Below are 27,681 nucleotides of genomic sequence, written 5' to 3' on the forward strand. Positions count from 1 at the left end.
AGGTCTTCATTACAACCTGCCGAAAGGTTTGGTGTAACTTATAGAAATTATGAAAGAAATATATTACTATTGCACAGTAGAATGTGCTTCCTAAGTAATAATAATAATAATAATAATAATAATAATACAATTTATTAAAAATGTTATTTTTAAGGATAATTTAAATTTTCATTTGATTACATTTTAAAAGGTCAGCTAAATTGTAAGTTTTATAAATTGAATTTGAGTTTTTTTTTTTTGTTGTTGTTGTTTTTGTATTTGACCATCCAATGTTTTTTATATTCTATGTACTCCTGACAGTAAAATAAGCCACAATAATCCTATATAAAGGTTCAGTCATGAAAAGAAAGAAATACCATTATATTCTGTGAAACCACCAGAAAAATACAGTGATACAGATTTTTGGTCATACTGCCCAGCACTACTGTACAATCATTTGACTGTTTGATGTATGCACTGAAAAAATTGCATGTATGCTGAAGTTTTGGTTTTGTTACATGACATTTACAATGGAGTTAAGAGAGACCAGTGTTCAGTAATATTTATATTCTATTATAGTTTTTATTAATATTTGGAATTACCTTTTATTTGTATATTTTCAGTTTTCATTTTAGTTTAAGTAATTTTATGTTCTTTTGGCATTTTTATTAGTTTTCTGTAATATTTCTGTATAGCATAAATTTATTTTTATTTCAGTTTGTCATTTTAGTGCGTAAACTTAATGCATTTAGTTGCCAAGGCAACATCTAATATTTAGATTTTATTTTATTTAAGCTCTATACTGAAAATGTTTTAGTTAATAACAACACTGAGAGAGACTAAAGTGTGTGTTTATGGTACCAGTCTTTACGTGTGTGTTTACAGTTTTACAGCTTCTTGGAAACATACTGTAGATTACTTCAGGTTTCAAAATAAATGCAGAGGCATTGCCATCCAGAGTCATATGATTACAAATGACAAAATAGCTTCCTCAAAGTGAACTTTGCTAACCACTTTGTGGAGGGGAACCTTTGTGAAGGAATATCATATAATATACACTAGTATTTAAGTGCCTCAAATCTTTTTCATGGATTGATGCGGTCAACAAAGCGGCCATTTTGTGGGTTTCCATAAAATATTGATTTCTTCTGATTGAATTCCAGTGGGTAAACAGTGTTAAAACAAGTCTCTTCATGTGTTCTCCCCTTTACAGGAAAATCGTTATAAAGTTCGGAAAGAAGAAGAGAAAGAAGACAGATTCCTCAGATGAGCTGTCTGATGATGACAGACCAACTCGACGATCCTCTAAAGATGACGATTCGGTGAGCTTTGGGTTTGATCTATTCTTGATACAAATGATGACACTTTTATGCTGTCTTATGTAAACATCTAACAAGAAAAGGATTTGTAAATGATCATTTCTGGGGCAGATAGCACAAAACATGCACATTGTTGCTGAACTTCCTTTAAATTGCAAAATGCAGTGGTGCTTCCTGCAGCATATGTATGTTCAGTACAAGAGTGAGAGAGCCTAAGATGATTGCCATACTTATAACTTACCATACATACTTATCTTTCTTCTGAAATGACTAACCTCTCATTCTCCTCACCCATGATATACCCCTCCCCCTCCCCCTCCCCCCACCATTCCAGATATAATTATCCTCTTTCAATACCCCCTGTGTTAATTAAAGCAGTGTGCTTTTGATGACTCCGTTAGCCTGTTGGAGTTAAAGCCACAGCCATGTGCATTTTGGGAAACACTGGGGTTTTGTGGCAGAGCGGGTGGCTCTTTATTTGGTCATCCTGAGATATTCTCATCCTCTCCATTTACTTTAACTCGTACACATTTAGGTCGTGTTATATTTGGGAGGACATATACACGCTCTCTCTCTCTCTCTCTCTCTCTCTCTCTCTCTCTCTCTTTCTCTCTCTCTCGCTCTCGCTCTTGCTCTGCTCTGCTCTGCTCTGCTCTGCACTAATTTATTAAAGGGCCCCTGATGGCCATCTCTGATTCGCTGAGTGAAAAATAAAATTGTGCATGCACAGGGGTTCTTCTCTTCTTTTGTTTACCAAAAAAATAAAATAAAAAAATGACAAGATCGCAAGAAGTCTCTTGGGGTAAATTTATCACTAATGTCATCTTTTGTGTGTGTGTGTGAGTTTATAGGGTTAGGGTTAGGGTTTTAAACGTTTTATTCATCAAGAATAAATAAAAAAATTTATCACAGTTTCAACAAAAATATTAAGCATCACAACTAATTACATTGAAAATAATGGGAAATGTTTCTTGAGCAACAAATCAGCATATTTGAATGATTTCTGAAGGATCATGTGACACTGAAGTCTGGAGTAATGATGAAAATTCAGAAAATTCAGCTTTGCCATCACAAGAATAAATTGCATTTTAAAATATATTTAGATAGAAAAGAGTTTTTATAAATTGTAATAATATTTCACCCTATTTCACAGTACTGTTTTACTGTATTTTTGGTTAAATAAATGCAGCCTTGGTGAGCTTGGTGAGTATTTCAAAACATGAATATCACCAAACCCAAAATTTTGAACGGAAATGTGTATATCACTGATCACTGAGAAAAATAGCCAAACATACACTTAAAACCCCACTCACTTGTGTGTGTGTGTGTGTGTGTGTGTGTGTGTTTATAGAAGCGGCGTTCAAACCGGAAGGTCAAGAGGAAGAAGTATGAGGATGATGGTGAGGCTCGACTGTCTGATGAAGAAATGAAGGTCATCGTCAAAGCCAAGAAGAGCAATCCCAACGCTCACAAACAACCTGCAGTGCAGCTGTTTGTGGTGAGAACACCGCAACACACACAGACTTGTTTCTCATGCATTCTCAGCATTCTCAAGCAATTCTCTGATCTTGAATATAATAATTTGATATGTTTAGCAGGAGTAAAGACAGTGCATTCTTTCGTGTGTGTGTGTGTGTGTGTGTGTGTGTGTGTGTGTGTGTGTGTGTATGTATGTGTGTGTCAGAGAGAGAGAGAGCGAGAGAGAAGTTGTGTGTGTTTGAGTATATGTATAAAGAAACTGATCTTCATGTTATGTTGGTTTATAGGAGAACCCAACTGAGGAAGATGCTGCTGTGGTTGATAAAATCATGGCATCTCGTGTAGTGAAAAATGAGGTAAGAGTTTCACAATCTCTCTGTTTTATTTAGTGTGTTTTTCTTTTTCATCTTTGAAACTCATGCAGTTTTATTTTGGGGAATAATGACCCTTTTTGCACCTGGTATGACACATGATGGTAATATGCCTTAAATGCACCTCCTATGAGCAGTTGTGATCAGATTTTGTCAAGGGAGGGTCTCTGTTTTTATGACTGCGTACATCACACAGAATGTTGATAAAGATAAAAGGTAAAAATGACAGAAATTTCAGTGCACTGTTGTTCTGAAATATGCTAGAATTTTAACCTTGCCTTAGATGTGACATTTCAAGCAGAATGCTCATAGTTATTTTAGTTATGTATCTGTTTTAACTTTAATGTTTGTGCTTCACATGATCTATATATTCATTTAGAAAAGGCTTTTATCCCATGTCACTGAAACATGTTCTGTGAAGTCTGCATATACGCTTAGATGTGGGTGCAATGTAATCACATTCATTTTCAACTACCTCTAAATGAGCACTGACCACTTGTCATAGGATCATTTGAGATAGATATTAATACTTGGTGTAAATGGTATCTATAGGATTTACACATACATTTAGATGCATTTTGAATGTGATTTCAGACATATATAGAGATATGCATGTTTGTGTGTGTGTGTGTGTGTGTGTGTGTGTGTGTGTGTGTGTAATATTATTTTTATTCTTCATTCAACAGGTTTCTCCTGGAGTGATGGTAGAAATTGAAGAGTATTATGTCAAATACAAAAACTAGTAAGTTAATTATGCATTGCTTTTGTCAGCATTTCCAGTTCTCTCTGTTAGCTTTCATGCTGTAAAAAATTATGTTTTTCATTTTGCTAATAGCCAGAAGAGAGCTCAGAGAGCAATTTTGTCATGTGTTGATGAACACACATAATTTAGCATGGTGTAAGGAGCATTCAGTAATTATGTGAACGTGCGTGTGTTCTAGTTCATATCTTCACTGTGAGTGGGCGACGGAGCAGCAGTTAGAGAAAGACAAGAGGATCCAGCAGAAAATCAAGCGCTTCAAGATCAAACAAGCGCAGAAAGCACACTTCTTTGCTGATGTAAGAATGCCTGTGTTTGTTTGTAACTTAAGCAAACACTGTGTTCTCACTAAAAAATATTTTGTATGATGATTTGCAGGTTAAATACCATGTCATTTAGTCATCTGACTGTCATAATCACTGGGGAGACATGTTTACACCTGGGGATTTATGTGTAATTATTAATGGTGTGTTTGTGTGTGTTTAAGATTGAGGAGGACCCATTTAATCCTGACTATGTAGAAGTGGACCGAGTTCTTGAAGTCTCATACTGTGAGGACAAGGACACCGGAGAGGTAGCGATTGCTTTGTGAATTGTATGTGTGTTTGTTCATGAGGGCAGGCATTTCGTGCAAATCTCAAAGCCTTCTTTTTGTGTGTGTGTAGCCGGTGGTGTATTATCTGGTGAAATGGTGCTCATTGCCATATGAGGACAGCACATGGGAGCTGAAGGAAGATGTAGACCAGACTAAGATTGAAGAGTTCAAAAAGCTGCAGGCAGCAAAACCACACACCACCAGAGTGGTGAGACCAACTCTCTCTTGCTCTTTCTTACACCTATATTATATTGTATTATATTATATATTATATTATATTATACAATTTTATTTATTTATTTACCACATAATCCTCTTCCTAAATGTAATTGCCCCTAAACCCCAGAGACTTGAAGCAACTCTTTAACATGCTTGAAGTGCGCTCAACTGGATACGTGCCTGATTATAACTCTCTTCTCTATCATTTGATGAATTACTGTAATAATTGTATACAAACTTCCCTTTTGGGAAGCATATAATAAGCATATTTAATTTATATAGAAATGAAACATGTTTGGGCTAAAAAGGACAACAGTGTCTGTATTTAAATATGTATGGCGAATTAGTCTACCAAAGCAGATAGCGCCTTGTTAAAGTCTATTGTCGGTGGATAGTGCATAATTTTTGGTGCTAAAATACTGTTTACTGAATTTTTCATGCTGTCTCTATCTCAGGAGCGTCCTCCAGCAAGTCACTGGAAGAAGCGGGAGCAATCACGAGAGTATTGTAATGGAAACTGTCTCAGGGATTACCAGCTGGAGGGGGTCAACTGGCTTCTTTTCAACTGGTACAACAGGTAAGTGAAGCTCAGTACTGACACACAGATCCTTCTTCTTTAACTTTCCTCATATGTCCAAAAAAAAAAAAAAAAAAAAAAGTGGAACTTCAGAATATGGTGTACTTTTCTTCTATAGACTACTGTTTTCATGGCTGTTCTGATGTTTATATATACTTGGTTTCTATGTTCTGTTGCTCGTGTGTAGATTTGATAACAGAATGGCAGATAGACAAGATAGCAGTGTTGTGGAAGTCTAGCCTCTCATTCAGACTTCAGACAGCATTTAGACCATCAGTGGGGTAATGAATGAATTAAATGACTTAAAATTCCAACGACTCATCTGGCTGATGCTTTTGTACAACAGCTACTTACAAACCTAATTTGAAAGTCATTTAAGAGTTACTCCAGTATATTAGCTGAATTACCAGTCTTTTCTGTGTTACGTCCTTATTTTGGACATGCTGAAACTTGTTGTTATGATTGTATGCATTGTGTTTGTGTGTGTGTGTTGTTGTTCAGGTAAATCCTACATTATGGGGACAAAATGTCCCCACAAAGATGGCAATATCTGAAATCCTCTCCTTGTGGGGACATTTTTTGGTCCTGAATATGTAAAAATGCAGAAAGTTTTCTCTGATGGTTGAGGGATAGAATATACAGTTTGTACAGTATAAAAAACATTATGTCTATGGAATGTCCCTATAAAACATGAAAACACAATGTGTTCTTTTTCTTTAATTTTAGATGTTAAAAATAAATAAATAAACTCTTTCTCAATTTTCAGGCGTAACTGTATTTTGGCGGATGAGATGGGTCTGGGAAAGACCATCCAGTCTATTACGTTTTTGGATGAGATCTATCGCACAGGGATAAAAGGGCCGTTCCTCATCATCGCCCCTCTCTCTACCATCGCCAACTGGGAGAGAGAGTTCAGAACCTGGACGCACCTCAATGTCATTGTGTACCATGGCAGTGTGGTCAGCAGACAGATGCTTCAGCAGTATGAGATGTACTTCAGAGACGCGCAGGTGAGATTTCACACACAAACACATCAAGGCTAGCTCCACATTGATCTAGACCTCTTAACTGTAATTCAAGGCTTTTGAATTGGTTACCTTCTAGTATCATGTTTTGTAAAAGAGAAGGATAGAGGGGGGGGGGGAAGCAAGCCACAACTCAATTATGGTTATTTTATTCCTTTTCGATCTAAATTTAATTATGAATTTGGCAGATTGTATCTCTGAGAATGTCCATATTGTAATGCTTGATTAAAAAAACAGGCATAACCACATGGTTCATATATATTATGCAGTTTTGTTGAATTTCCTGCAAAAATAACTGTATCATGATATATACCGTTTCCATGAAATAAAAATACCCATGCCCTGATATATGATTTTGGTCATATCACTTACCCCTAATGACTGTATAATGGCGTACCATGCAAAACCTCAGGGAGCACAAAAACAACTGTGGAAAATGTTTGCAGGCACTTATTCTCTCTCTCTCTTTCTCTCCTACAGGGTCGTGTGATAAGAGGTGCTTACCGGTTTCAGGCAGTCATTACAACATTTGAGATGATTTTGGGAGGCTGTCCAGAACTTAATGCAATAGACTGGCGCTGTGTCATCATTGATGAAGCCCATCGACTCAAAAATAAGAACTGCAAGCTACTGGAGGGCTTCAAACTTATGAGTCTGGTACAAATGAGACGTTATTACACCTATATTTACACCTTATGACAGATGACATCCTTCTTTTCTTTTCCACTTTTTTTTTTTTTTTTAACTTAATATCTGTTGACCTCTTTTCCCTTAGGAACATAAGGTGTTGTTGACGGGCACTCCCCTACAAAACACGGTAGAGGAACTCTTTAGTCTGCTGCACTTCCTGGAGCCAACCCGCTTCCCTTCTGAAAACACCTTCATGCAGGAATTTGGAGACCTCAAGACTGAGGAGCAGGTGCTGCATTTGTGTATACTTTATATATTACTGTGTTTAAATTAATATGTACGTTCTGTATATATTAACTCTGCTCCATTGGTATATGTGTGCACATGTAGGTCCAGAAACTCCAGGCCATCCTGAAGCCGATGATGCTGCGTCGTCTTAAGGAAGACGTGGAGAAGAAGTTGGCCCCTAAAGAGGAGACCATCATTGAAGTGGAGCTTACCAACATTCAGAAGAAATACTACCGCGCCATACTAGAGAAGAACTTCTCATTCCTTGCTAAAGGAGCTGGCCAAGCCAATGTTCCAAACCTGCTCAACACCATGATGGAACTGCGGAAATGCTGCAACCATCCCTACCTCATCAAAGGTACAACCACACAAAACCTCACTTAGCTTGTCTTTGACAGTTAGCATAAAACCTCTTAAGATCTTGTCAAAACCAACACACCTGCATTAGGCATGGTCCTAAGAAGCCTCTCGCTCTCTCTTTTTCTTTCAGGGGCTGAGGAGAAGATCTTGGAGGATTTCAAGGAGGTGTACAGCCCCACAGCAGTAGATTTCCACCTGCAGGCTATGATTCAGTCGGCAGGTAAACTCGTTCTCATTGACAAGCTGCTCCCCAAGATGAAGGCTGGTGGACACAAAGTGCTCATCTTCTCTCAGATGGTGCGCTGCCTGGACATCCTGGAAGACTACCTCATCCAGAGAAGGTGGGAATCAAAAACCGAAAGTTTACATAATCCTAAAAGCACAAAAAATTGTTATGCTCTCTCGTTGTTCACACAGAGTTCATGGGGTTTAATATATTTTGTGATGTTCTGCTCTACTGTATTTGTTTTAGATACTTACAGAGTATATATGCAGTTTTAACAAGTAGCTTAATCTGCTTTTTTGGCAGGAGTTCAATGCCACAGTTTGCTTACCCCAGTTTGAGTTGTGTTCACGTGTTCCTTATCACGCTAGGCCTGTATACAGAGCTCTCTGCTGTTGAACCTCTTTGCGCCACTGATATCACGTGACAGTTCTATGCAGTGGCTAGGATTAGTTTCTTTCCTAAGGATTCTTTCCATTTTTTTCTCTTGCCTCAGCTTGTCTTTGACAGTCTAGCATTGTGTACAGTGTGCCATTTGTGAATAAAGTGTTGTGTGTGTTGGCTGATGCAGCTAGGGTGCAGCAGGACACAGACACTCCAGGGATCTCACATCAGGCATACAGTCCCAGAGGCACAGCTCTGCCCAAAGTGGGTCAGAGAAAGCAGGAAGTAGCAGGGAAAAATAGGAGATGGTTACTGTGAATAAAAAGAGAGGAAGAGATAAAAGGACATGAGTGGAAAGAATGAAAGAAAGAGTGAGTGAAAAGGCGATGAGGGATAGGAAAGAGTTTTAGGAGTGAGCTAGGGATGTACTGATGAAACGTTGTTATTGGATAAACATTATGCCAGAGATGCTGTTGATTTAGCTTAACTTGTATTAAACTTGGAATATTCCATTAACACATTCAGTTCCTTAAGTAAAGACAAAACAATGACACTCAAATATATAGGGTCATGTGAATGTGTTGATACAAATATGTATAGTAGTGTATATGTGCTGTATATACAACCTTTCAAAAGTTTTGGGTCAGTAAATTTTTTTAATTAATATTTTTAATTAAATTGATTTAAAACATTAAATTGATAAAAGAGAAAATTTCTATATCAAATAAATGCTGTTCTTTTAAACTTTCTATTCAACAAGGATTCCTGAAAAAATATATCACGGTTTCCACAGAAATATTAAGCAGCACAATTGTTTTCAATATTTGATAATAATAAAAAAATTATTCTTGAGCAGCAAATCGGCATATTATACTGATTTCTGAAGGATCATGTGACACTGAAGACTGGAGTAATGATGCTGAAAATTCAGCTTTGCTATCACAGGAATAAATTACATTTTAAAACACAAAACAGTTATTTTAAATTATAATAATGTTTCATAATATTACTGTTTCTACTATATTTTTGACCAAATAAATGCAGCCTTGGTTAAGGATAAGAGACTTATTTCAAAAACATTAAAAAATCCTTACAAACCTCAAACTTTTGAACGCTAGTGTATGATTGTGTGATGTTTGTACACCTACTGTGTGGAAGTGCTCATAGTACATTGATCTGTAATTTCTAAGTTAAACCGGCCTTTTTCAGATACCTCTATGAGCGGATAGACGGTCGTGTACGTGGGAACCTCCGTCAAGCAGCAATAGACCGTTTCAGTAAACCGGACTCCGATCGATTCGTCTTCCTGCTGTGTACACGAGCAGGTGGTCTCGGTATTAACCTCACAGCTGCCGACACCTGTATCATCTTTGACTCTGACTGGAACCCACAGAACGACCTGCAGGTACACACACACACACACACACTTAATAATAAAAACGCTTTGTAGATGTTTCTGTTGGCTCACCTTTCTTTTTTTTCCTTGCTTGTTCCACAGGCTCAGGCTCGCTGCCACAGGATTGGTCAGAATAAAGCTGTTAAAGTATATCGACTAATCACACGTAACTCGTATGAGCGAGAGATGTTCGATAGAGCCAGTCTGAAGCTGGGATTGGATAAAGCAGTGCTTCAGAGCATGAGTGGACGGGACAACAGTATAGGAGGAGGAGGGGTAAGTCGTCAAACCTCACCCGTGTACCAAGTTTTTCTCTAGCCTTGTTTCTCTACATAGAGATTTGCATGATGGATGGTTTAGACAGATCTAGACAGTTTTTTTTGTGCTGGTCTAATATATACTGTATTGATCTCATTCTCTTTCCTTCTCCGTCCTTATAGCAGATGCAACAGCAGCTCTCTAAGAAGGAAATTGAGGACCTTCTGCGGCGTGGAGCTTATGGTGCCATAATGGATGAGGAAGATGAGGGGGCTAAATTTTGTGAAGAGGACATTGACCAAATCTTGCAACGCAGAACCAAGACCATCACTATTGAATCGGAGGGTCGGGGCTCCACCTTTGCCAAGGTCAGCTTCCTCCTTTCGTCTTTTATTTCTTATATGTTTAAAAGTATTGATCATAATGTTTTCTTACACTTTCTCTTATAAAAGCAATTTTCAGACAACATTCATGTTAAGGCTGCACACATTAAAATAAAAATGACATTTGAAAATGAAGAAATTAAGACATATAGGTAGTGTAATTTTACATTTGTACTATAAAATTAAAATTTTAATAATTCTAGAATGATAATTTTTCAAAAAAAGTCATTCAAAAAAAATCCTGTTTTTTCATATCACAGTATTTATCAATTAAAAATTATATATTATTTCAATATTGTGCAGCTATAATTCTTGTGTTTATATGTGTTTATGCCTTCCATATCTGCTTTTTTTCAACTGCAAGGGTAATTTTAGAGACATTGTTTAACATAATGTTCTCATTTATTTTTGCACAGGCCAGTTTTGTAGCTTCAGGGAACAGAACAGACATCTCTCTGGATGACCCCAACTTCTGGGACAAGTGGGCCAAGAAAGCAGAGATTGACATGGATACAATCAATGGCAGAGTAAGTTATACACAAACTCTTCTGTATGAATTTAAAGTTTCACGGTAGAGCAGAGGAGCCCACATCCTCCAGGCTGATCAGGTCAATGTGTGTATATATGCAAAAACTCTCTAGTGCCAGGATTACTTTGAGAACTTCAGTTTGCCTAGACATCTGTGTAATAAAAAATAAAGAATCAAGTTATGGAAAGCTGCTTTGAGTATCAGTGGCTAATGAGAAAACCCCCAGAAATGAGGTTTTGAGGAGAAAGGCTATGCTGTAAGAGATGACAGGAGGCTGGCTAACATGATTGGGGTTTAATGTAATGTACTTTCTGAAATAACTCAATCGTTGTTTTCTGTGGGCTCTTTTGTATTTAAGTTGTAAGTGCTGTACTTGAGAAAGCAGAGTGATTGAAAGCAAACATCAGTTTTAGTGAATGCGGTTGGTGTTACTTAAATGCATAGCACTGCTCTCTGTAAAGGTGGGTCAGTGGTTCTGTTTTCACTTGTGTCTTTTGATATGGTTTTGCTACAGAACAGTCTGGTGATCGACACCCCTCGGGTCAGGAAACAGACCCGGCCGTTCAGCGCCACTAAGGACGAGCTGGCTGAGCTCTCTGAAGGGGAGAGCAGTGGAGACGACAAACCCAAACTCCGGCGACCACATGACCGTCTCAACAGCTATGGCCGCACAGAGTGCTTCAGGGTGGAGAAAAATCTGTTGGTGTATGGGTGAGTGATGACTGGTGGTCTATTGATATGGGTTTTGGTGATTGTGTATGGCTGTACAATAATTGTATACACTACTGTTGGGGTCTCTTCACTCTTGGGGTTAGTAAGATTTTTTTAAATGTTTTTGAAAGAAGTCCCATATGCTCACCAAGGCTGCATTTATTTGATCAAAAATACAGTAAAAACAGCATTATTGTGAAATATTATTACAATTTAAAACAACTGTTTTCTATTTTAATATATTTTTTAAAATGTCATTTGTTCCTGGCAAAGCTGAATTTTCAACATCATTACTCAAGTCTTCAATGTCACATGATCCTTCAGAAATCATTCCCGTATGCTGATTTGGTGCTCAAGAAACTATCAGTAATGTTGGAAACAGTTGTGCTGCTTAATATTTTTGTGGAAACCATGAGAAAAAATATATAATTTTTTTTCAGTATTCTTTGATGAATCAAAAGTTCAAAATAACATAATTTATTTAAAAATAGAAGTATTTTGTAACATTTTAAATGACTTTACTGTCACTTTTGATCAATTTAATATGTTCTTTATAAATAAAGGTTAAATTGTTAAAAGAAAAATCTTACTCACCCCAAGCTTTTTAATGCTAGTGTACTGTATACACTGTTCCAAATTTTTATGCAAGTGACCTATCAGTAGGATTTCAGTACAATACACATTCAGATTTTAGTTTTTCAAAGAAAGTGTTTGTTTGTTTTATTTCTCCATATCTTTTTGATAGTTTGATTTATCTGACTCGGTCAGATAAAGGCTTATTAAGGAAAGTTTCTGTCAAAAAAAAAAATATAGTTGTATTAAAAGGACAGCTATAAAAAAGCCACTGTTGAGCAGCAAACAGGTATTTGAAGCTCCTGGTGTCTCTGGAGTCTCAAGAACCTCTTCATTCAGGCTGACAGTTGTGCATAAAGTTGCATTTCAGCCACCTCTAACCAAAGCTCACAAAGAGAAACATTTACAGTGGGTGTAATACACTACATAATACATTGTATACCAAATATGCAAATATAGGAAGTGAAACTCTTCTCAGGCAGAGTTCATCACAGTGATGATGGAATGATGGACCATTGAATTTGTTTTTGTGGTCATAGGTGGGGCCGCTGGAAGGACATCCTGGCTCATGGCCGCTTTAAGCGACAGCTGAGTGAGCGTGACGTAGAGTGTATATGCAGGGCGCTCCTGGCATACTGCCTTGTGCATTACCGTGGAGACGACAAAATCAAGAGCTTCATGTGGGATCTAATCGCTCCCACGGAGGACGGCAGGACCAAGGAACTTCAGAACCATTTGGGTATGAGGACTGAAGCGTTGTTATAAATTCAATTAGCTTTTGCATTTTGATCAAGTCAGGAGAATAATTAATGTCTGTTTGTAACACGTGTGACGTTATTTACAGTTTTGAATGTGACTGAATGTGCGCAGGTTTATCGACTCCAGTACCGCGAGGCAGAAAGGGAAAGAAGATGAAGACTCAGTCAAGCTCATTTGACATCCAGAAGGCAGAGTGGATCCGAAAACACAACCCAGAACACATGTTGTCTGATGATGGGTACAAGAAACACTTGAAACACCACTGCAACAAGTGAGTATTGCGTAGTCTTCAGTGTCACATGATCCTTCAGAAATTATACTAATAAGCTGATTTGGTGCTCAAGAAATTAACTTTGCTATTATTACCAGTGTTGAAAACACTGCCTAATATTTTTGTGAAAACATGATAAATATTTTTCAGGATTCTCTGATGAAAGTTCAAAAGAACAGCATTTGTTTAATTTGTTTCAATTTAATGCATCCTTGCTAAATAAAGTATTAATTTAAAAAAAAATAAAAATAAAAATTGAACAGTACTGTAAAATGCGCTTCTGTGCACGATCTGATGTAATATTCACTGTCATATGGCTCATGTTAATGGGTGTTAACATGTACAGCATTGTGCAATGACAAAGCGACCAGAAGTCATTTGTTCTTAATGAAAGTTGCTGTTTTTGTTGACCGCTGTTGTCAATGTAATGTAGGCATGTCTGATTGATCCTTTTTTAATCAGATTTTCAAAAGTCATGGCTTGTTGTGCAGCTCACCAATAACGTTAAGCTATCCAGCAACAGTAATGCCCACTTTCAACCACACAGCTACTTGTCTAGATGTGAACGCCTTAATAGATGTATATCTGCTGCTCTGGAGGAAATGTGTGATGCAATGATAAAGGGGGATCTCCCATTTTAGCTCACACACTGGTTTAGGGGTTTTTCACCTAGGGAGTGGGAAAAGAGAGGTTGTTTCAGGTCATGCTCTTCAGTTCTTAATGCTTAAGCTGTCAAAGTCATGACCGAAACTGCTGGTGAATCTGGCTGGCTGTGCTAAGTTCCCACTCTTTCTCCATTTGTTTGTTACAAATGCTTATAAATACATTCATTAGAAAGCAGAGGATGTACATCATGTGCACTGTACATAATTCCATGCTGTAAATCAGGCTGTGCAATTGTGCTCTGATAATTGGACTGTTCTGGACCAGGATGTGTGTGTGGAGAATGTTTATCACTGTAAGGCTGGTTTTGCATTCAGGGCTTTCTGCCATTGGAGAAAGTTCCCCATTGTTTAGTAAGCTGTTCTGTTTAACTCACACACACACACATACATACACACACACACACACACACACATACACAAGTGATGACCTGGGACACAGCTGTCAGCTTTGCATGCATCTGCAGTTTCCCTCGGGCCTGGAATACCACTAATGTTAGGGTGAAAGTGTGAGTTTTAGAATGAGAGAGGATGAATTATCTCTCATTTCACAATGATCATGTGGACACATATGAATACGCTTGAATGTAAAGTTCTCAAAAGTCAAGCTGAAAAACTAAGTGATGGTGAGTTGTCCACCTGAAATAAAGGCTTTTAAACATTTACATTGCCAAAATTCACTCAAACCAAAATTCAGTCATTGTCATTCATGTTGTCAGAAAAACAGCAACTGGCATTAAAAAGGAATGCCTTCTGGTCAACACTTTAACACTCATTAACACCAGCCATATGGCAGTTGATGTTACATCAGATTGTACACATAAGCACATTTACACTAGTGTTAAAAAGTTTGGGGTCTGTAAGATTTTTTTTTTAAGTCTCTTACGCTCACCAAGGCTTGCATTTAATGAAAAATATAAAAGTAACATTGTTAAATATTATTACAATTTATAATACCTGTTTTCTATTTTAATATATTTTAAAATGCAGTTTATTTCGATGATAGCAAAGCTGAATTTTCAGCAGCCATTTCTATCACTATTAATGTTATTATCTTTGATGAATAGAAAGTTCAAAAGTTTCCTGTCTCCAATATAATTAACCTTTTATTGTATAAAGGCAAAAGTCTGTCTTAGAATTGATTGGAAAACATAGAATTTAACCTTAATGTTCAGATAACATTAATGTGTTTCATATTCACTCAGTGCTACACTAACAGTTGCCGCCATGAATCCCGAGGTGTTATAGACTCCCTGTGGAAGTCTCCTGTTATAGTGCATTTTAGCGAAGGAAGCTCTTTATAGACGGTGCTAACATGCAGTAATACTTTGTATGAGACTGTACAGTAATGCTCAGCTGCCCCATGACGGGATGTGGACAGTTTTGCATTATTTTAACTGCATAATAGAACACGCTTTGTATTTACTGGTGAACTCGTTGTGGGTTTTTGTGTGCGCACTTGCACTTTGATCTCAATCTCTCTGTGTCTCTGTCCGGTAGGGTGCTGTTGAGGGTCAGAATGCTGTACTATCTGAAACAAGAGGTGATTGGAGCACAGTGCCAAAAAGTGTTGGATGGGATAGATGCCAGGTAAGCATTGCCATGGACCCTTATTACTTCACTAGTCTGGGAAATTAAAACTGGGGAGTGTGTTCTGCATTTGTAGTACCAATATTGGTAGAAGTAGCAGTACCAGTAGTTTCTTTTTATGGGAGTAGAAAAATGAATTTATTAGTATTTTAATTTTTTTTTTTTACATGCTGGTAATTTGTATGTCATTTTAACCATATAAAATTGATCAAAAATCTAAAAATGTACAAGGTTTCAGAAGACTTTCACTTCTGTATCATAGATCCCTTTAGATTTTAGGATTATAAATAGTGTAGGTCCTCTTTGAACTACTCCAGTATTAGTCAGTTTAAGCCAGTTTAGTCAGTAAGATAAACATTAAAGCGCCCTCTGCTGTTCTGTTAAGGAAACTTCAAGAATGTACGTGTTTAATATCAATACCAGCATTTAAAGGAACAGTTCACCAAAAATTCAAACTGTGTCATCATTTACTCTCCTCATGTCAATTTTAAACCCTTGTGGAACACAAAAGAAGAAAGTTCAGAATGCTCTTTTAACTAGTCAGGACTGGAGCTGTCGAACTGCAATAAAAGCAACATACAGTACCATAAAGATTTTTTTCTATATATGTACAGTATATAAGCAATGTATCTCAAATGTCATCACAGAGGAACATTTTCTGTGAATGACAATATCAGACTTTTATAATATCAGACAGGTCTGTTAAAAAAAAATATTAAAATAAATAAACAACATCAGACTAAAATGTTTTTTTTGCTATCTGTCAGTGAGATAGATATCTGGGTTCCTGAGCCAGATCATTCAGAGATGCCTGCTCTGTGGTGGGACATGCTCTCGGACAAATGTCTGCTGTTAGGAGTGTATAAGCATGGTAAGTCTGATCAGCTCTGATGCGCTCAAGGCTTTATGTGTGGGTACACACTAATGGCTGTCTGTATGTGTTGTAGGTTATGAGAAGTACAACACTATTCGTGCAGATCCAGCACTGTGTTTCTTAGAAAGGGTTGGGAGGCCAGACGAGAAGGCCATCGCTGCTGAACAGAGAGGAAATGACTTTATGGATGGGTAAGAGACACAAACATGTGCTCCATTCATACAGATAGAGGAAGTCTTTTATCAGTTTCTGTCAGCGGTAGCTCTCAGAGGTGTTTGTAACTGTGTATGTTTGTTTGTTTTTGTGTGTGTGTGTGTGTGTGTGTGTGCGTGTGTGTGTGTTATCTGTGTGTGCAGGGATGTGGACGACCCTGAGTATAAGCCTGCTCCAGCTTTGCTGAAGGACGATATGGAGGTACACAAGTGAAGAGAGAACTGGGCCTGATAAGACTGTTTCACACACGAGCGCACACACAAGCTCATAAAGAATATGAACTATTGTGACATCAGGGATGGGCAAATTTCATGAGTTGGAATTTGAATTGAATAGGCCAGCACCCCCCCCACAGGATGTTCAATTCGAAAGACACGAATAGGAATGTATTCTCAATTCAATAATCACAAAGGCGTCTCATTTGTCCAACACGTTTTGTGACTAAATAACTGCCTATTCATTCCCTGATATGTAGAATACTTTTTTCCCTAACTGATAAGACATACTTTTTTTTTTTTTTTTAACTTTTTTTCCCCTTTATTTTATTTCATTTTATTTTAGCCATGCAGCATACAAAATGTTTTCAGATAATGTTATAAACAATTGACATCAATATTTGAATATGATTTACAAAATATATTGAAAAGAACATTCAGGATATTAAATATAATACAATATAATGCTTAATTCTATCTGTATTATTAATGTCATCTAATGTTTCTGGAAATACCTCACATATTGTGTGTATAGTAACATACAGAGTAATTCATACTGAAACATACTGTTAAATGTAGTATTTACAGCACTTATGAATTTCTTTTAATTGAATTTCTTTAAATTTTAATTTAAGTTAAATTTAGGAATTTTAAAGCGCATTCAGTGTGTTTTATATGTGTGTTACAGTGTTAAACTATGATTTAACATGTGCTTTTACCTCCAGGACGATGCTTCCTCCCCGGGAGACCTGGTCATCAGTGATGCAGGTGGAGGTACAGACAAACTATAGTATTTCTCATTCCCTTTTCTAAATACACCCCTAGTTTGTTTTGAGTTAATATTAAGGTATTGTTAGGGTGTACTCACACTAGGCGCTCTGAACCGTGCCCGAGCGCGTTTGACCCCCAAAGCATGGTTCGTTTGACAAGTGTGATCGCTCCGTTCTGGCACGGCGCGGTTCGTTTAGCTGTCCCTGGCCCACTTGGAAGAGGTGGGCCAGAGCACGGTTCGGTTGGGCTCGAGCGCGGTTCGCATGCAGTGTGAGCGCTAATCGCGCTAGAGCACGGAACAGCTACTACTTTTGTGTGCACTACTGTCATCATTACGATGGCAAACATCTTTATTACTACTTTGATAGTACACTTATCAATTCATGTAATTAATTCGAGTGTATTTGGGTTCATAACGGGTCTGCTTCTCACCTTATTGATGAACAGGAATTGTAGTTTGCGAGTAAAGCTGCAAATTTCTCCATTTTCAGCTGCCTTTGTAATAATCCTCTGATACGTGCAAGTGAAAATCGTTGCGTGGCATAAATGATAAATATATTAGTGCGAAAGTGCATTTCTTCCTGTTTTCTTCCATTCAAAAAGTTGCATCGTATATGACGTTAAGTGCAATATGAGTGCAGGCTAGCGGGGGAGTGGGGAGGGGGGACAATCGCGTTCGGGCTCGGTTCAAGGCAACCGTGCCTAGTGTGAGTACACCCTTAGTCATCAGTGGTGTGTTTGTGTGTTCATGCAGAAGGAGGGTCTGTATTAGATGGTGGAGGTGGGTCTCTGGGTGCTGGCTCAGGGGTGTACTGGCCCTCGCCCTCCACGCTGACGGCCCGGCTGCGGCGTCTGATCACTGCATCTCAGCGATTCACCAAGAGCAGACAGATACTTCAGATCCACCAGACACAGCAGTCCATGACCCCTGCCCTCTACACCCTGCCTCCCACGATCAGCGACACGCTCAATCCCAAAATTGCTGCTAAGATTGAAAGACAACAACGGTGAGAGGCTTTAGTAAACATTAAAAAACATCCTTATATCATAACATTTTCTGATTCAACTAACTAAACTTCATAACGGTGTTTCAACCAATTAAATTAATGCAAAATAGAGATTGTGATAGTGAGTTATCTTAAGGCTGGAATACACTACACAACTTTTGCCCAGATTTTTACCCCCCGATTTGCAGTCTGGTGGAGTAGTTGCCTTAAGTCAGAGCCAGTCTGCAGAAAAGTATGTAGTGTATGATGGGCACAGATTCTGATGTGTCTGGGGGTTTTTTGCTTTTGTTTTGTTTGTTTTTTTGCTTCAGACTTTGATTCCATCCAGTCAGAAGATATCAAACATGTTTAATATTTTGAGCAGGCTTTAGAACACATATTGTTTTAATATGTTGTGCGGCTCCAGCAACAAGGAGCATGTTTCTTTGTGAGTTTATGTTTGGAAAGTCTGGTAGTGTGTGATCCTCAGTCATTTACTGTATGATGTACAGTTTTTTTTTTTTTTTTCTGTAACCATTAATAAATTAGGCAAGTGTATGATGCTTAATGTTTTAAAATCTGTTCAGATTTTAAAAGTCGTGTATTGTATTCCAACCTTAATTCAACTTAAGGATATAGAAATTATTTTTTCTGCTTTAAAAAAGAAATGAATAACACTTGACAAATCAGTTTAAAATTATGTAAACCTGCTTGAGGTTATGTGGCCTAGAATTATATTTTACATAAAGTTGGTGGCTCCTCGCATGATCTGAGTTAATATAAAAAAAACTTCTTGAATCTATGATTTGCATTTAAGATGAAAAAGAGATAAATATAAAGAACAAAAATACTTTAAGAAACTTTATTTGTAACATACATCTTTGTAAAATTCACCATCTTTTCTAAAAATTCTTTTTTGTAGGCCAATAACTTTACCATTTTTTCCATTTCTTAATAGGTGGACGCGGAGGGAGGAGGCAGATTTCTACCGTGTGGTTTCGACATTTGGGGTAGTGTTTGATCCGGATTTGGGCCGTTTTGACTGGACCAAGTTCAGAGCCATGGCTCGACTGCACAAGAAGACTGACGAGAGTCTACACAAGTACCTGTGTGCCTTTATTGCCATGTGCAGGAGGGTCTGCCGCCTACCCGCCATAGAGGGAGGTGAGTGCTACAAACATCTAAACATTTTCACACACTCACATTGATTTTCCGCCAGTCTGCCAATGTATTATCTTGTACTCTTTCATCATCAGTTTGTGTCCTCTCTCCCCTCAGATATGGTGGACTCCTCTCTTGCTATTCAACCGATCACAGAGGAGCGTGCGTCCCGTACCTTATACCGCGTGGAGTTGCTGCGGAAGATAAGAGAACAGGTGTTGCGTCACCCTCAGCTTTATGAGCGTCTAGCACTGTGCCAGCCAGGACCGGATCTTCCAGTGTGGTGGGAAACAGGATCCCACGATAGAGATCTTCTTCTTGGGGCAGCCAAGCACGGAGTCAGCCGAACAGACTACCACATCCTCCGTGACCCGGAGCTCTGCTTCATTGCGGCCCAGAGGAACTACAGCCAGAACAAGGGAACTGTATCACAATCCCAAGCCCAGAATCAGACGCCTTCGCTGGGACAGTGTCACATCCCGACCCCCCTCCAGCACATTCAGGCTAAAGAGGCTTCTGCTTCACCACTCCTAAACCAAACTGAAATGAAGGAGGAGCTGATGTCAGAGGGAGAAGAAGAGAATGTAGAGCGAGGGCCCAAGATGGAGACGCTCTCTATCAGACCACCCACACCTTCAGGAGTGGACGAGAAAGATGATGTCAACAAAGCAGGAGAGAGTGAGAGTCGGATGGTGGCGGCCAGAACAAAACCACTCACGCCGAACTCAGTAACTCGAAAACAAAAGAAGCTGAGTAAGCGGAGCCGCAGGGAGGCCAGGAGGGGGTCGGGATCAGAATCGGACTCGGACGCCTCCTCGTCCAGCTCTTCGTCAAGTTCTTCATCAAGATCTTCTTCCTCATCCTCGTCTTCATCACGGTCGGGATCTAGTTCCTCATCCTCGTCTTCCTCCTGTTCTTCGGGCTCCTCATCTTCATCATCATCATCATCCTCATCTTCAGAAGACAGTGACAGCGAAGAGGTACCAAAGATCGGTAAGTTATCTAATAAACTTAAGTTGAATCCCGGCCTCTGTAGTAACTATAGGACTACTTCAACACTCCTAATAACTAAAGCATGTTTAAAGGGTTAGTTCACCCAAAAATGGCGCACAAAAAGTATTCTTGATGCTTTATAATATTAAGGTAGAACCACTGTACTCACATGAACTGTTTTAAATGTTTTGAGTACCTTTCTGGATCTTGAGAGGTTCAGTGACATAGCTGGCAATAGAGGCCTCACTGTGCCATCGGATTTCATCAAAAAATATTTTAAGTTGTGTTCCGAAGATGAACGAAGGTCTTACGGGTGTAGAACAACATGAGGATGAGTGATAAATGACATTATTTTCATTTTTGGGTGAACTAACCCTTTAATTGCTTCTTGGAGTTGTGCTACTCTAGTCCAGTCCATGTACAACACATTTTGTGTCTTAGGTTCAGCTATGCTTAATCGGTGATTAGCTTTCAGGCTCTAGAGATGAGATCTAGGATCTAGATCTAGGTGTCCAATCAGCTCACTTATGCATAATGTCCAGTTCTGAGGCTCATGAGGTTTGAAAGCATTCATCAGGTCTTTTGGAGAGCGCAGCATGCCCAGGGACTACTTTAAGAGAGAGAAATGCTTATATCTTCATTTAATATGTATATATTCATTGTGGGTTAAAATGGGCAACTGGAGTACCAGTGTACTGCATAGTATACAACACATGAAATGGAATTTGAGCACATTGTATTGTGGGATACAGTACGTAGTGCAGTTTATGTTTAAAGTGTGTTTGACCTGTATATCATTGATGGGTCTGTTTGTATTCCGGTAGCGTCAGCAGTACCTGGTGTTAAAGGCTTTGACGAAGACAGCGTTGCCTCACTCAACACTACACAAGATGACATGCAGGACAGTCATGTGACCAATGGTATCTCTAACCCTCCCCACCCTTTCCAGGGAGGCTATATGCTTGCTGCCTCCTACTGGCCAAAGGTGAGCAGCCCAGGCCAACATCAGTTCCTCTTCTCTGGTCTCACTCTGTCAGTGTCGTATCTTAGTTTTGGCTCTGCCACTGTAAGAACAGTTTCATTTCATTTCATTCATTAAAAAGTCATAAACCTATATAAACATTAGTCTGCTTTAGAACATGATGTTTTTCTCTACCTCACTGTAATCTTATAGTTCAACCTTATGGTACAGTCCTTACTTGTGATGTCCTTGCAATAATACTGTCCTTTCATTGCAGGACCGTGTCATGATAAACCGGTTGGACAGTATATGTCAGGCAGTGTTGAAGGGCAAATGGCCAGGGGTTCGTCGTGCATATGAAGGCAATGCAGTGACTTCTTTCTACACCACTAAACTCCTGGACAACGCAACTACGCTAACAGAAGACCCCTCAGCTTCCCCTCAGGGTTCAAAGGTGAAGAAGCATGTTGCAGACAGAGAAAAGGAGTTCTCAGTCAAAATCAATAACGTATGTTATTTTACGTTTTCCCCCACAAATGCCGATCTGCAGTGTCATTGCAGTGCTTGGCATGTTTTGTTTGTTTTTATTGTTTGGTCTTCCCCCTTTTCCTCCAGTATTTGTTTGTTTCTTTCTTCCTTTCATTTGACTTTGCTTTAAAAATTTTGCAGCTTTGGTTTCATTTTCAGTTTATGTTCTCAGAATTTTGCTTTCTATATCTGTCCGGAGACCAATAGTATATTCCTTTGACTTTCACTGGGATCGACCCAAATCTGCTACACTGAAGCTGCAACATTTGCTCATTTAAACTAAACCCAGTGCACAAAGTTAGTCTTAGCCTCTGTCCTTTGCTTTGAAGGTGAAGTGTGTAATTTCTGCAACAACTTGCAAAAGGGAAATTTATATCAGTACTACAAGAAGTTTGGCTAAAATGATGAATTTAGGCATTTTCAGCATAATTCATCTATGGTGTGGGTTCTGCTGTAATGCTGTCTATTCATCAGAGAATCCTAAAAAAGTGTATCACAGTTTCCACAAAATTATTAAGCAGCACAACTGTTTTCAACATTAATAATAATCATAATAATTATTGAGCACTAAATCAGCATATTAGAATGATTTCTGAAGGATCATGTGACACTGAAAACTGGAGTAATGATACTAAAAATAACACAGGAAATAAAATATATTAAAATAGAAAACACTTATTAGAAATTCTAAAAAGATTTTATAATATTACTGTTTTTTTTTTTTTTTTTGTATTTTTGATCTAATATATTCATACGTATCCATGACCAAAGTTCAATTTTCACTGCAGAGGCAAACGCTCTATTATTGGAATTGAAATTCATTGAGACTTCTTCACAACAGAATTTTTTAATAATATCTGATTCAAAATCATGCCTTGAAGCATTGGAATCTATAGATGAAGATTTTGTGAATCTATTGTGAAGATTTTAATTAAATTGTCACCTCTTAAATTGCAGCATTTTAATATTATTTTCTGCTGGGTACCTGGCCACTCAGGAATCTCTAGTAATGAGCAAGCAGCCAATGCTGTCAAAGAAGCATTATCTACAGAACCTGTAAAATGTTTTATACCTTTCACAGATCTGAAACCAACTTTAAATATGTACACCAAAAATAAATGGAATGGGACCAGTACTTAAACAGCAAATTACGTGAATTAAGTCTGGATGTTGGGACAAAACATGTATTCCCTTTTAATAATTGCTGGGATCAAGTCATTTTTACACGATGCTGGATAGGACACTCAAGATTTAAACATACATTTTTACTATCAGGAGAAAACTACCCAAAGTGTTCATCTAGTCTGAATCCATTGTCCATTAAACATATTTTACTGGACTGTATTACTTCTGCCCCTTTAAGGAACTTGTTTTATTCTGTTGATACTTTTTAAAAGGTTTTTAATCAAGTAAATCCAAATTTAGTTTCAAGGTTTTTAGAAAAACTTAATCTTAAACATCTTTAGTTTTATTTTTGAATAACTAAACCTGTTTCTCGCCATTAACATAGCCATAGAAGCTGGCAAAGAAAGAAAAGTGTTGGTGAGCTTAAATTACACACATCACCTCTAGGTCCTTTGACTTTACTGTGTTCCTGTGTTGCCTTAACCCACTAGAGACAATTATGTATTGATTAAAACTACCTCTCTCTATAAAACCTGTCATTTGAGTGTTTTTATCTGGAAAAAAACAACAAAAAAACTGTTTATTCAGTAGACCTTCACTGGTCTCATATCAGTATCATAGGCTTCATAAGACCCTGCCCTATTAGCAATGTGTCCTTAACCTCTGACCCTTGGCCTTTGTCCTGCAGGAGGGCAGCCTTAAACTGACCTTCCAGAAGCAAGGCCTGCCTCTGAAGCGCCCCCTGGAGGGTGAGGAAGGACCTCTCGCCCAACAGCAGTACTTAGCCCGGCTACAAGAGTTACAGAATGCATCTGATACCAGCCTAGCGGACTACACCAAAACACTGAACAGCTATCCACAAGGTAACAAATACTGTACTGTAAACACTGTACACAATGTACAACACTGGATGACACTACAAATGCATGCTGTTTGTGGTATTGTAGTACTGCCAGAGCAAATGCGAGTGAATGGTGTGATGGATGGACAGCCCGTAGTGAAGAAGAGGAGAGGACGGCGGAAGAATGTGGAGGGGATGGACTTGCTGTTCATGAACAGAAACAGGCCTCCTGTGATGCCAGAGCAGGTTCGACTCGCTTATGACCTCTTTTTTTTTTTTTTTTTTTTTCATTTTATATTTAGAAAGCAAGAAAAAGGTCTCATAATTCAGTATCAATAAGGCACCACCTACGTTTGCAGGCTCCTGCTGGCTGGAGTGGTGGCGTCGCAAGTACATCCGCTCCCCCTGGTCTGAGCACACCTCAAGGGCCCAATACCATCGATACGGAGAGCCGCGTTCCCGTCATCAGCCTCAAAGATGGGACGCGACTAGCTGGAGAGGACGCTCCAAAACGGAAAGATCTTGACCAGTGGCTGAAGGAGCACCCGGGCTTCGTGGCAGATGTGGGAGCCTTTATCCCTGTAAATATCAGATTCTGGATTATTCTCTGGATTTTTTAAATCATTTAATAAATGTGTCATAAAATAGCCAAATATATAATATTTTTTAACAGTAATCCCAATTTCTCAAACAATACTAATGCCATCATCTCTCTTGATGTTAAAATCAAGTTATCCTTTCAGATGTAAAAAAAAAAAAAAAAAAAAAAATGTCTGTGAGAATATGCATGTTTTTTTTGCATGTAAGTTTTTGATCATAACTTCTTTTGCAGAGTGCAACCAAGCTGCAGTTTCAAGACGGCAGACCAAAACAGAAAAGACATCGCTGCAGAAACCCCAACAAAATTGACATCAACAGCCTGACTGGAGAAGAGCGAGTACAGATTATCAACAGGCGAAATGCTCGCAAAGTGAGTGAATGATGGTTATAGACTTTGTGGGCACATTTCTTTGCTGTACTGGGTGTTGATTGTAATACTTGTTTCCTCTTTCTTTGTTCCAGATTGGTGGTGCGTTTGCACCTCCTCTGAAAGATTTAAGCCGGTTTCTGCAAGAGAATCCAGAGTATGGCGTCCCACCAGAGTGGGCTGACGTTGTTAAACAGTCTGTGAGTCAAAAAAGAAACATTTTCCATTACAAATACACAGTGCATTTACAGAAATTAGGGTTGTCGCAATATACTGGTTTCGGCATTAACAATAATATTTAAAAAAATTAAATATTTATATCGGGTTAGTACTACATAAGTGATAATATTGTGAAAAATCCAGGACCAGGAACTTATCTGGTTGACACTCCAACATAGTAGGTGGTGGTGTTGCACATTGAAGGTCCATTGTCAATTGTGTAGTATATGAAGCACAATTCCTCAAAACCAAGCAGCTTTCTGTGGGTCAACGTGGTGAATTTGCTTGACCAACTTCAACCTGATGCATAACCTACAACCTGATGCAAATATTTCACCCTCATTCAAAATTCATGATTGCATGGATTCCTATTGAAATGACTGGATTTCGCCCCTGAAAATTTGCAGAACAACAGTAAAACAGTAAACATCTTAAAACTGTCATCAAAATGGAAACAAAATAACAACATAGTGTGTAGCTACTACTGCTGCACAAAATCATGTTGGAGTAGACATTAGCAACATTGGCCTGCACCTAAAAAAAAAAAAGTTGGGGAAAAGTGTAGGATTTTTTTGATTTTGTTAAAAAAAAGAAAAAGAAAAAAAAAAAGTTGTTAGACACCACAGTCTCCAGGAATTGCTGATCAACAGTTCTTCAACAAACAACTTTCTTTCTGCCTGTCTACTCTTATTTTGAGTGTGATTCATTGGCCAAAAGAGAGAAAAAAAAAAAAAAAAAAATAAAGTTCAAGATTCATTTGACTGATGCCCCCCACACTCCCCTAGATATCATAATAATAGCGTTAAAATTCTGAAAAGGTGACCGCCCCAAAAGAAATGTGATTTATGATTTTACATAAGCCTAAAGGAAACCAACTCAATATATTACCTACAACTTTATGGATGTTTTTTTACTTGATTATATAACAGATGCATTTGTGATTTCAGGGTTACCTTCCTGAAAGTATGTTCGACCGCATCCTTACTGGCCCCATCGTTCCCGAAGAGGTGAGCCGACGAGGTCGACGCCCCAAAAACGCTCTGGCTAAAGCAGCCACCGTGGCCAGTGCCAGTGCCAGTGCCAACGCTGCCCTGGGGCTCAACCCACTCCTATCCAACGGCCTCCTCGCTGGGCTGGACCTGCCTAGTCTTCAAGCTCTTCAGCACAACCTCCAGAGTCTCCAGTCTCTCCAACTCACCACTGGCCTAATGGGACTGCCTCATGACCCCACCAACATGGCCGCCATGTTTCCAATGATGCTGTCCGGAATGACTGGCCTGCCGAACCTCCTTGGGATGAGCGGTCTCCTCGGAAAGCCCTCGCAGGATGCGGCGGGTGGAGCTTTGACAGGCGACGAGGACGGAAAAAAGAAGAACGGCGGAGAGTCCGCCACGCACAAAGCGTCGGCTCAGACTTTGATTACAGATGGCAAATCAGAAAGGACAGAGGGTCAAAGCTCCAAAGCCACCACCTCGACGGCCACCAACTCAAATCAAACAAGTGCTTCTGCTTCAGGCCACTCACTGGCCCTCAACCCCCTTCTCCTCTCTAGTATGCTCTACCCAGGGATGCTTCTTACTCCAGGCCTTAACCTGCCTGTGGCCAACCAGCCGCAAGCTGCAAACACTCAGCCAACCCCACCGCTGCAACCTGCTGCCTCTGAAGCCACGGCCCAGCAGCCCGGCCGCTCAGAGGACAAAGACAGCGATGAGGGGGAGGAGCCCGACGAAAAGAAGGATACCAGTGGTCCAGAAGGCTCGGCGAAGGCGGAGTCGTCCTCCTCCGAGTCCGACAGCTCCTCCTCGTCATCCGAGGATTCCGATTCCAGCGACGAAGACTGAGTCTTTATACATGTATAAATAAATATTATATATTTATATACATCTCTTAGAAATCTATACATATACACGCATATAGGAATTATCCTGCATTTACTACATCATGTTTTTTGTTTCCATGTAAATATAATAACTAAAGTGTTGTGTAATGAAGAGGAAAAAATGGAAAATGGAGATCCTAGAGAAACTGAAATGAGATTTCAGTGTTTGTTTAGGTACAATGTCGTTTCGAAGAGACGTTTTGCATGTCGAGAAAAAAAAAAAAAAACTTTGTGAAATTGTATTACACCATGATGTACAATTGCAACAGACAAGAAGCAAAAACTAAAAGGCATTATTGTTATAGTTATGTCGGGATTTAATTTTATTAAAGAAATGAGGACGCTGTTGCTCATTGCAGAGCTGTATAATTAATATATTTTCTTTTGGGAGAAAAAACACATTGACTGTTTGGGTTTCATTTGTAAATACTTGAGCAGGATCCTGAACACATAGACTTCACAGAGCATACCTACAGATCCACAGCAATAACACACAGGCAGCTTATGAATGTCACTGAAGCTGTAGAGACCCTGCATATGTTTGTTTTTTCATTCATTCATTAATTCATCACACACGTTCTTGTTCATTCACTCCTCTTGTGATTTG

At 38.8% G+C, this 27,681-nt stretch overlaps 1 protein-coding gene across 7 annotated transcripts in view; it reads left to right on the forward strand.

The window, feature by feature from the left end:
• The window catches only part of chd9 (chromodomain helicase DNA binding protein 9), a 75,621-nt gene extending 48,199 nt beyond the window's left edge, over nucleotides 1-27,422 (forward strand). For 3 of the 7 annotated variants that reach the window (XM_051900167.1, XM_051900168.1, XM_051900172.1), the window contains 35 exons: nucleotides 1,193-1,301; nucleotides 2,650-2,796; nucleotides 3,065-3,133; nucleotides 3,835-3,890; nucleotides 4,090-4,207; nucleotides 4,396-4,482; nucleotides 4,574-4,711; nucleotides 5,178-5,299; nucleotides 6,066-6,309; nucleotides 6,805-6,981; nucleotides 7,100-7,243; nucleotides 7,345-7,600; nucleotides 7,733-7,943; nucleotides 9,419-9,614; nucleotides 9,708-9,881; nucleotides 10,046-10,231; nucleotides 10,663-10,773; nucleotides 11,290-11,486; nucleotides 12,599-12,798; nucleotides 12,930-13,089; nucleotides 15,252-15,341; nucleotides 16,109-16,212; nucleotides 16,289-16,406; nucleotides 16,572-16,629; nucleotides 17,369-17,417; nucleotides 18,169-18,421; nucleotides 19,359-19,564; nucleotides 19,679-20,554; nucleotides 21,379-21,539; nucleotides 21,793-22,023; nucleotides 23,857-24,255; nucleotides 24,369-24,590; nucleotides 24,842-24,979; nucleotides 25,072-25,176; nucleotides 26,143-27,422. In XM_051900167.1, coding sequence (XP_051756127.1) covers nucleotides 1,193-1,301; nucleotides 2,650-2,796; nucleotides 3,065-3,133; nucleotides 3,835-3,890; nucleotides 4,090-4,207; nucleotides 4,396-4,482; nucleotides 4,574-4,711; nucleotides 5,178-5,299; nucleotides 6,066-6,309; nucleotides 6,805-6,981; nucleotides 7,100-7,243; nucleotides 7,345-7,600; nucleotides 7,733-7,943; nucleotides 9,419-9,614; nucleotides 9,708-9,881; nucleotides 10,046-10,231; nucleotides 10,663-10,773; nucleotides 11,290-11,486; nucleotides 12,599-12,798; nucleotides 12,930-13,089; nucleotides 15,252-15,341; nucleotides 16,109-16,212; nucleotides 16,289-16,406; nucleotides 16,572-16,629; nucleotides 17,369-17,417; nucleotides 18,169-18,421; nucleotides 19,359-19,564; nucleotides 19,679-20,554; nucleotides 21,379-21,539; nucleotides 21,793-22,023; nucleotides 23,857-24,255; nucleotides 24,369-24,590; nucleotides 24,842-24,979; nucleotides 25,072-25,176; nucleotides 26,143-27,036 — 7,006 coding nt within the window. In that variant the 3' untranslated portion in view covers nucleotides 27,037-27,422. The remainder of the gene's footprint in view (nucleotides 1-1,192; nucleotides 1,302-2,649; nucleotides 2,797-3,064; nucleotides 3,134-3,834; nucleotides 3,891-4,089; nucleotides 4,208-4,395; nucleotides 4,483-4,573; nucleotides 4,712-5,177; nucleotides 5,300-6,065; nucleotides 6,310-6,804; nucleotides 6,982-7,099; nucleotides 7,244-7,344; nucleotides 7,601-7,732; nucleotides 7,944-9,418; nucleotides 9,615-9,707; nucleotides 9,882-10,045; nucleotides 10,232-10,662; nucleotides 10,774-11,289; nucleotides 11,487-12,598; nucleotides 12,799-12,929; nucleotides 13,090-15,251; nucleotides 15,342-16,108; nucleotides 16,213-16,288; nucleotides 16,407-16,571; nucleotides 16,630-17,368; nucleotides 17,418-18,168; nucleotides 18,422-19,358; nucleotides 19,565-19,678; nucleotides 20,555-21,378; nucleotides 21,540-21,792; nucleotides 22,024-23,856; nucleotides 24,256-24,368; nucleotides 24,591-24,841; nucleotides 24,980-25,071; nucleotides 25,177-26,142) is intronic. The other 4 variants (XM_051900169.1, XM_051900173.1, XM_051900171.1 and 1 more) reach the window with 3 other exon arrangements.
• The last annotated feature ends 259 nt before the right edge of the window (nucleotides 27,423-27,681 follow it).

The sequence above is a fragment of the Ctenopharyngodon idella genome, chromosome 7 (assembly GCF_019924925.1).
Source record: "Ctenopharyngodon idella isolate HZGC_01 chromosome 7, HZGC01, whole genome shotgun sequence".
Classification (NCBI taxonomy): Eukaryota; Metazoa; Chordata; class Actinopteri; order Cypriniformes; family Xenocyprididae; genus Ctenopharyngodon; species Ctenopharyngodon idella.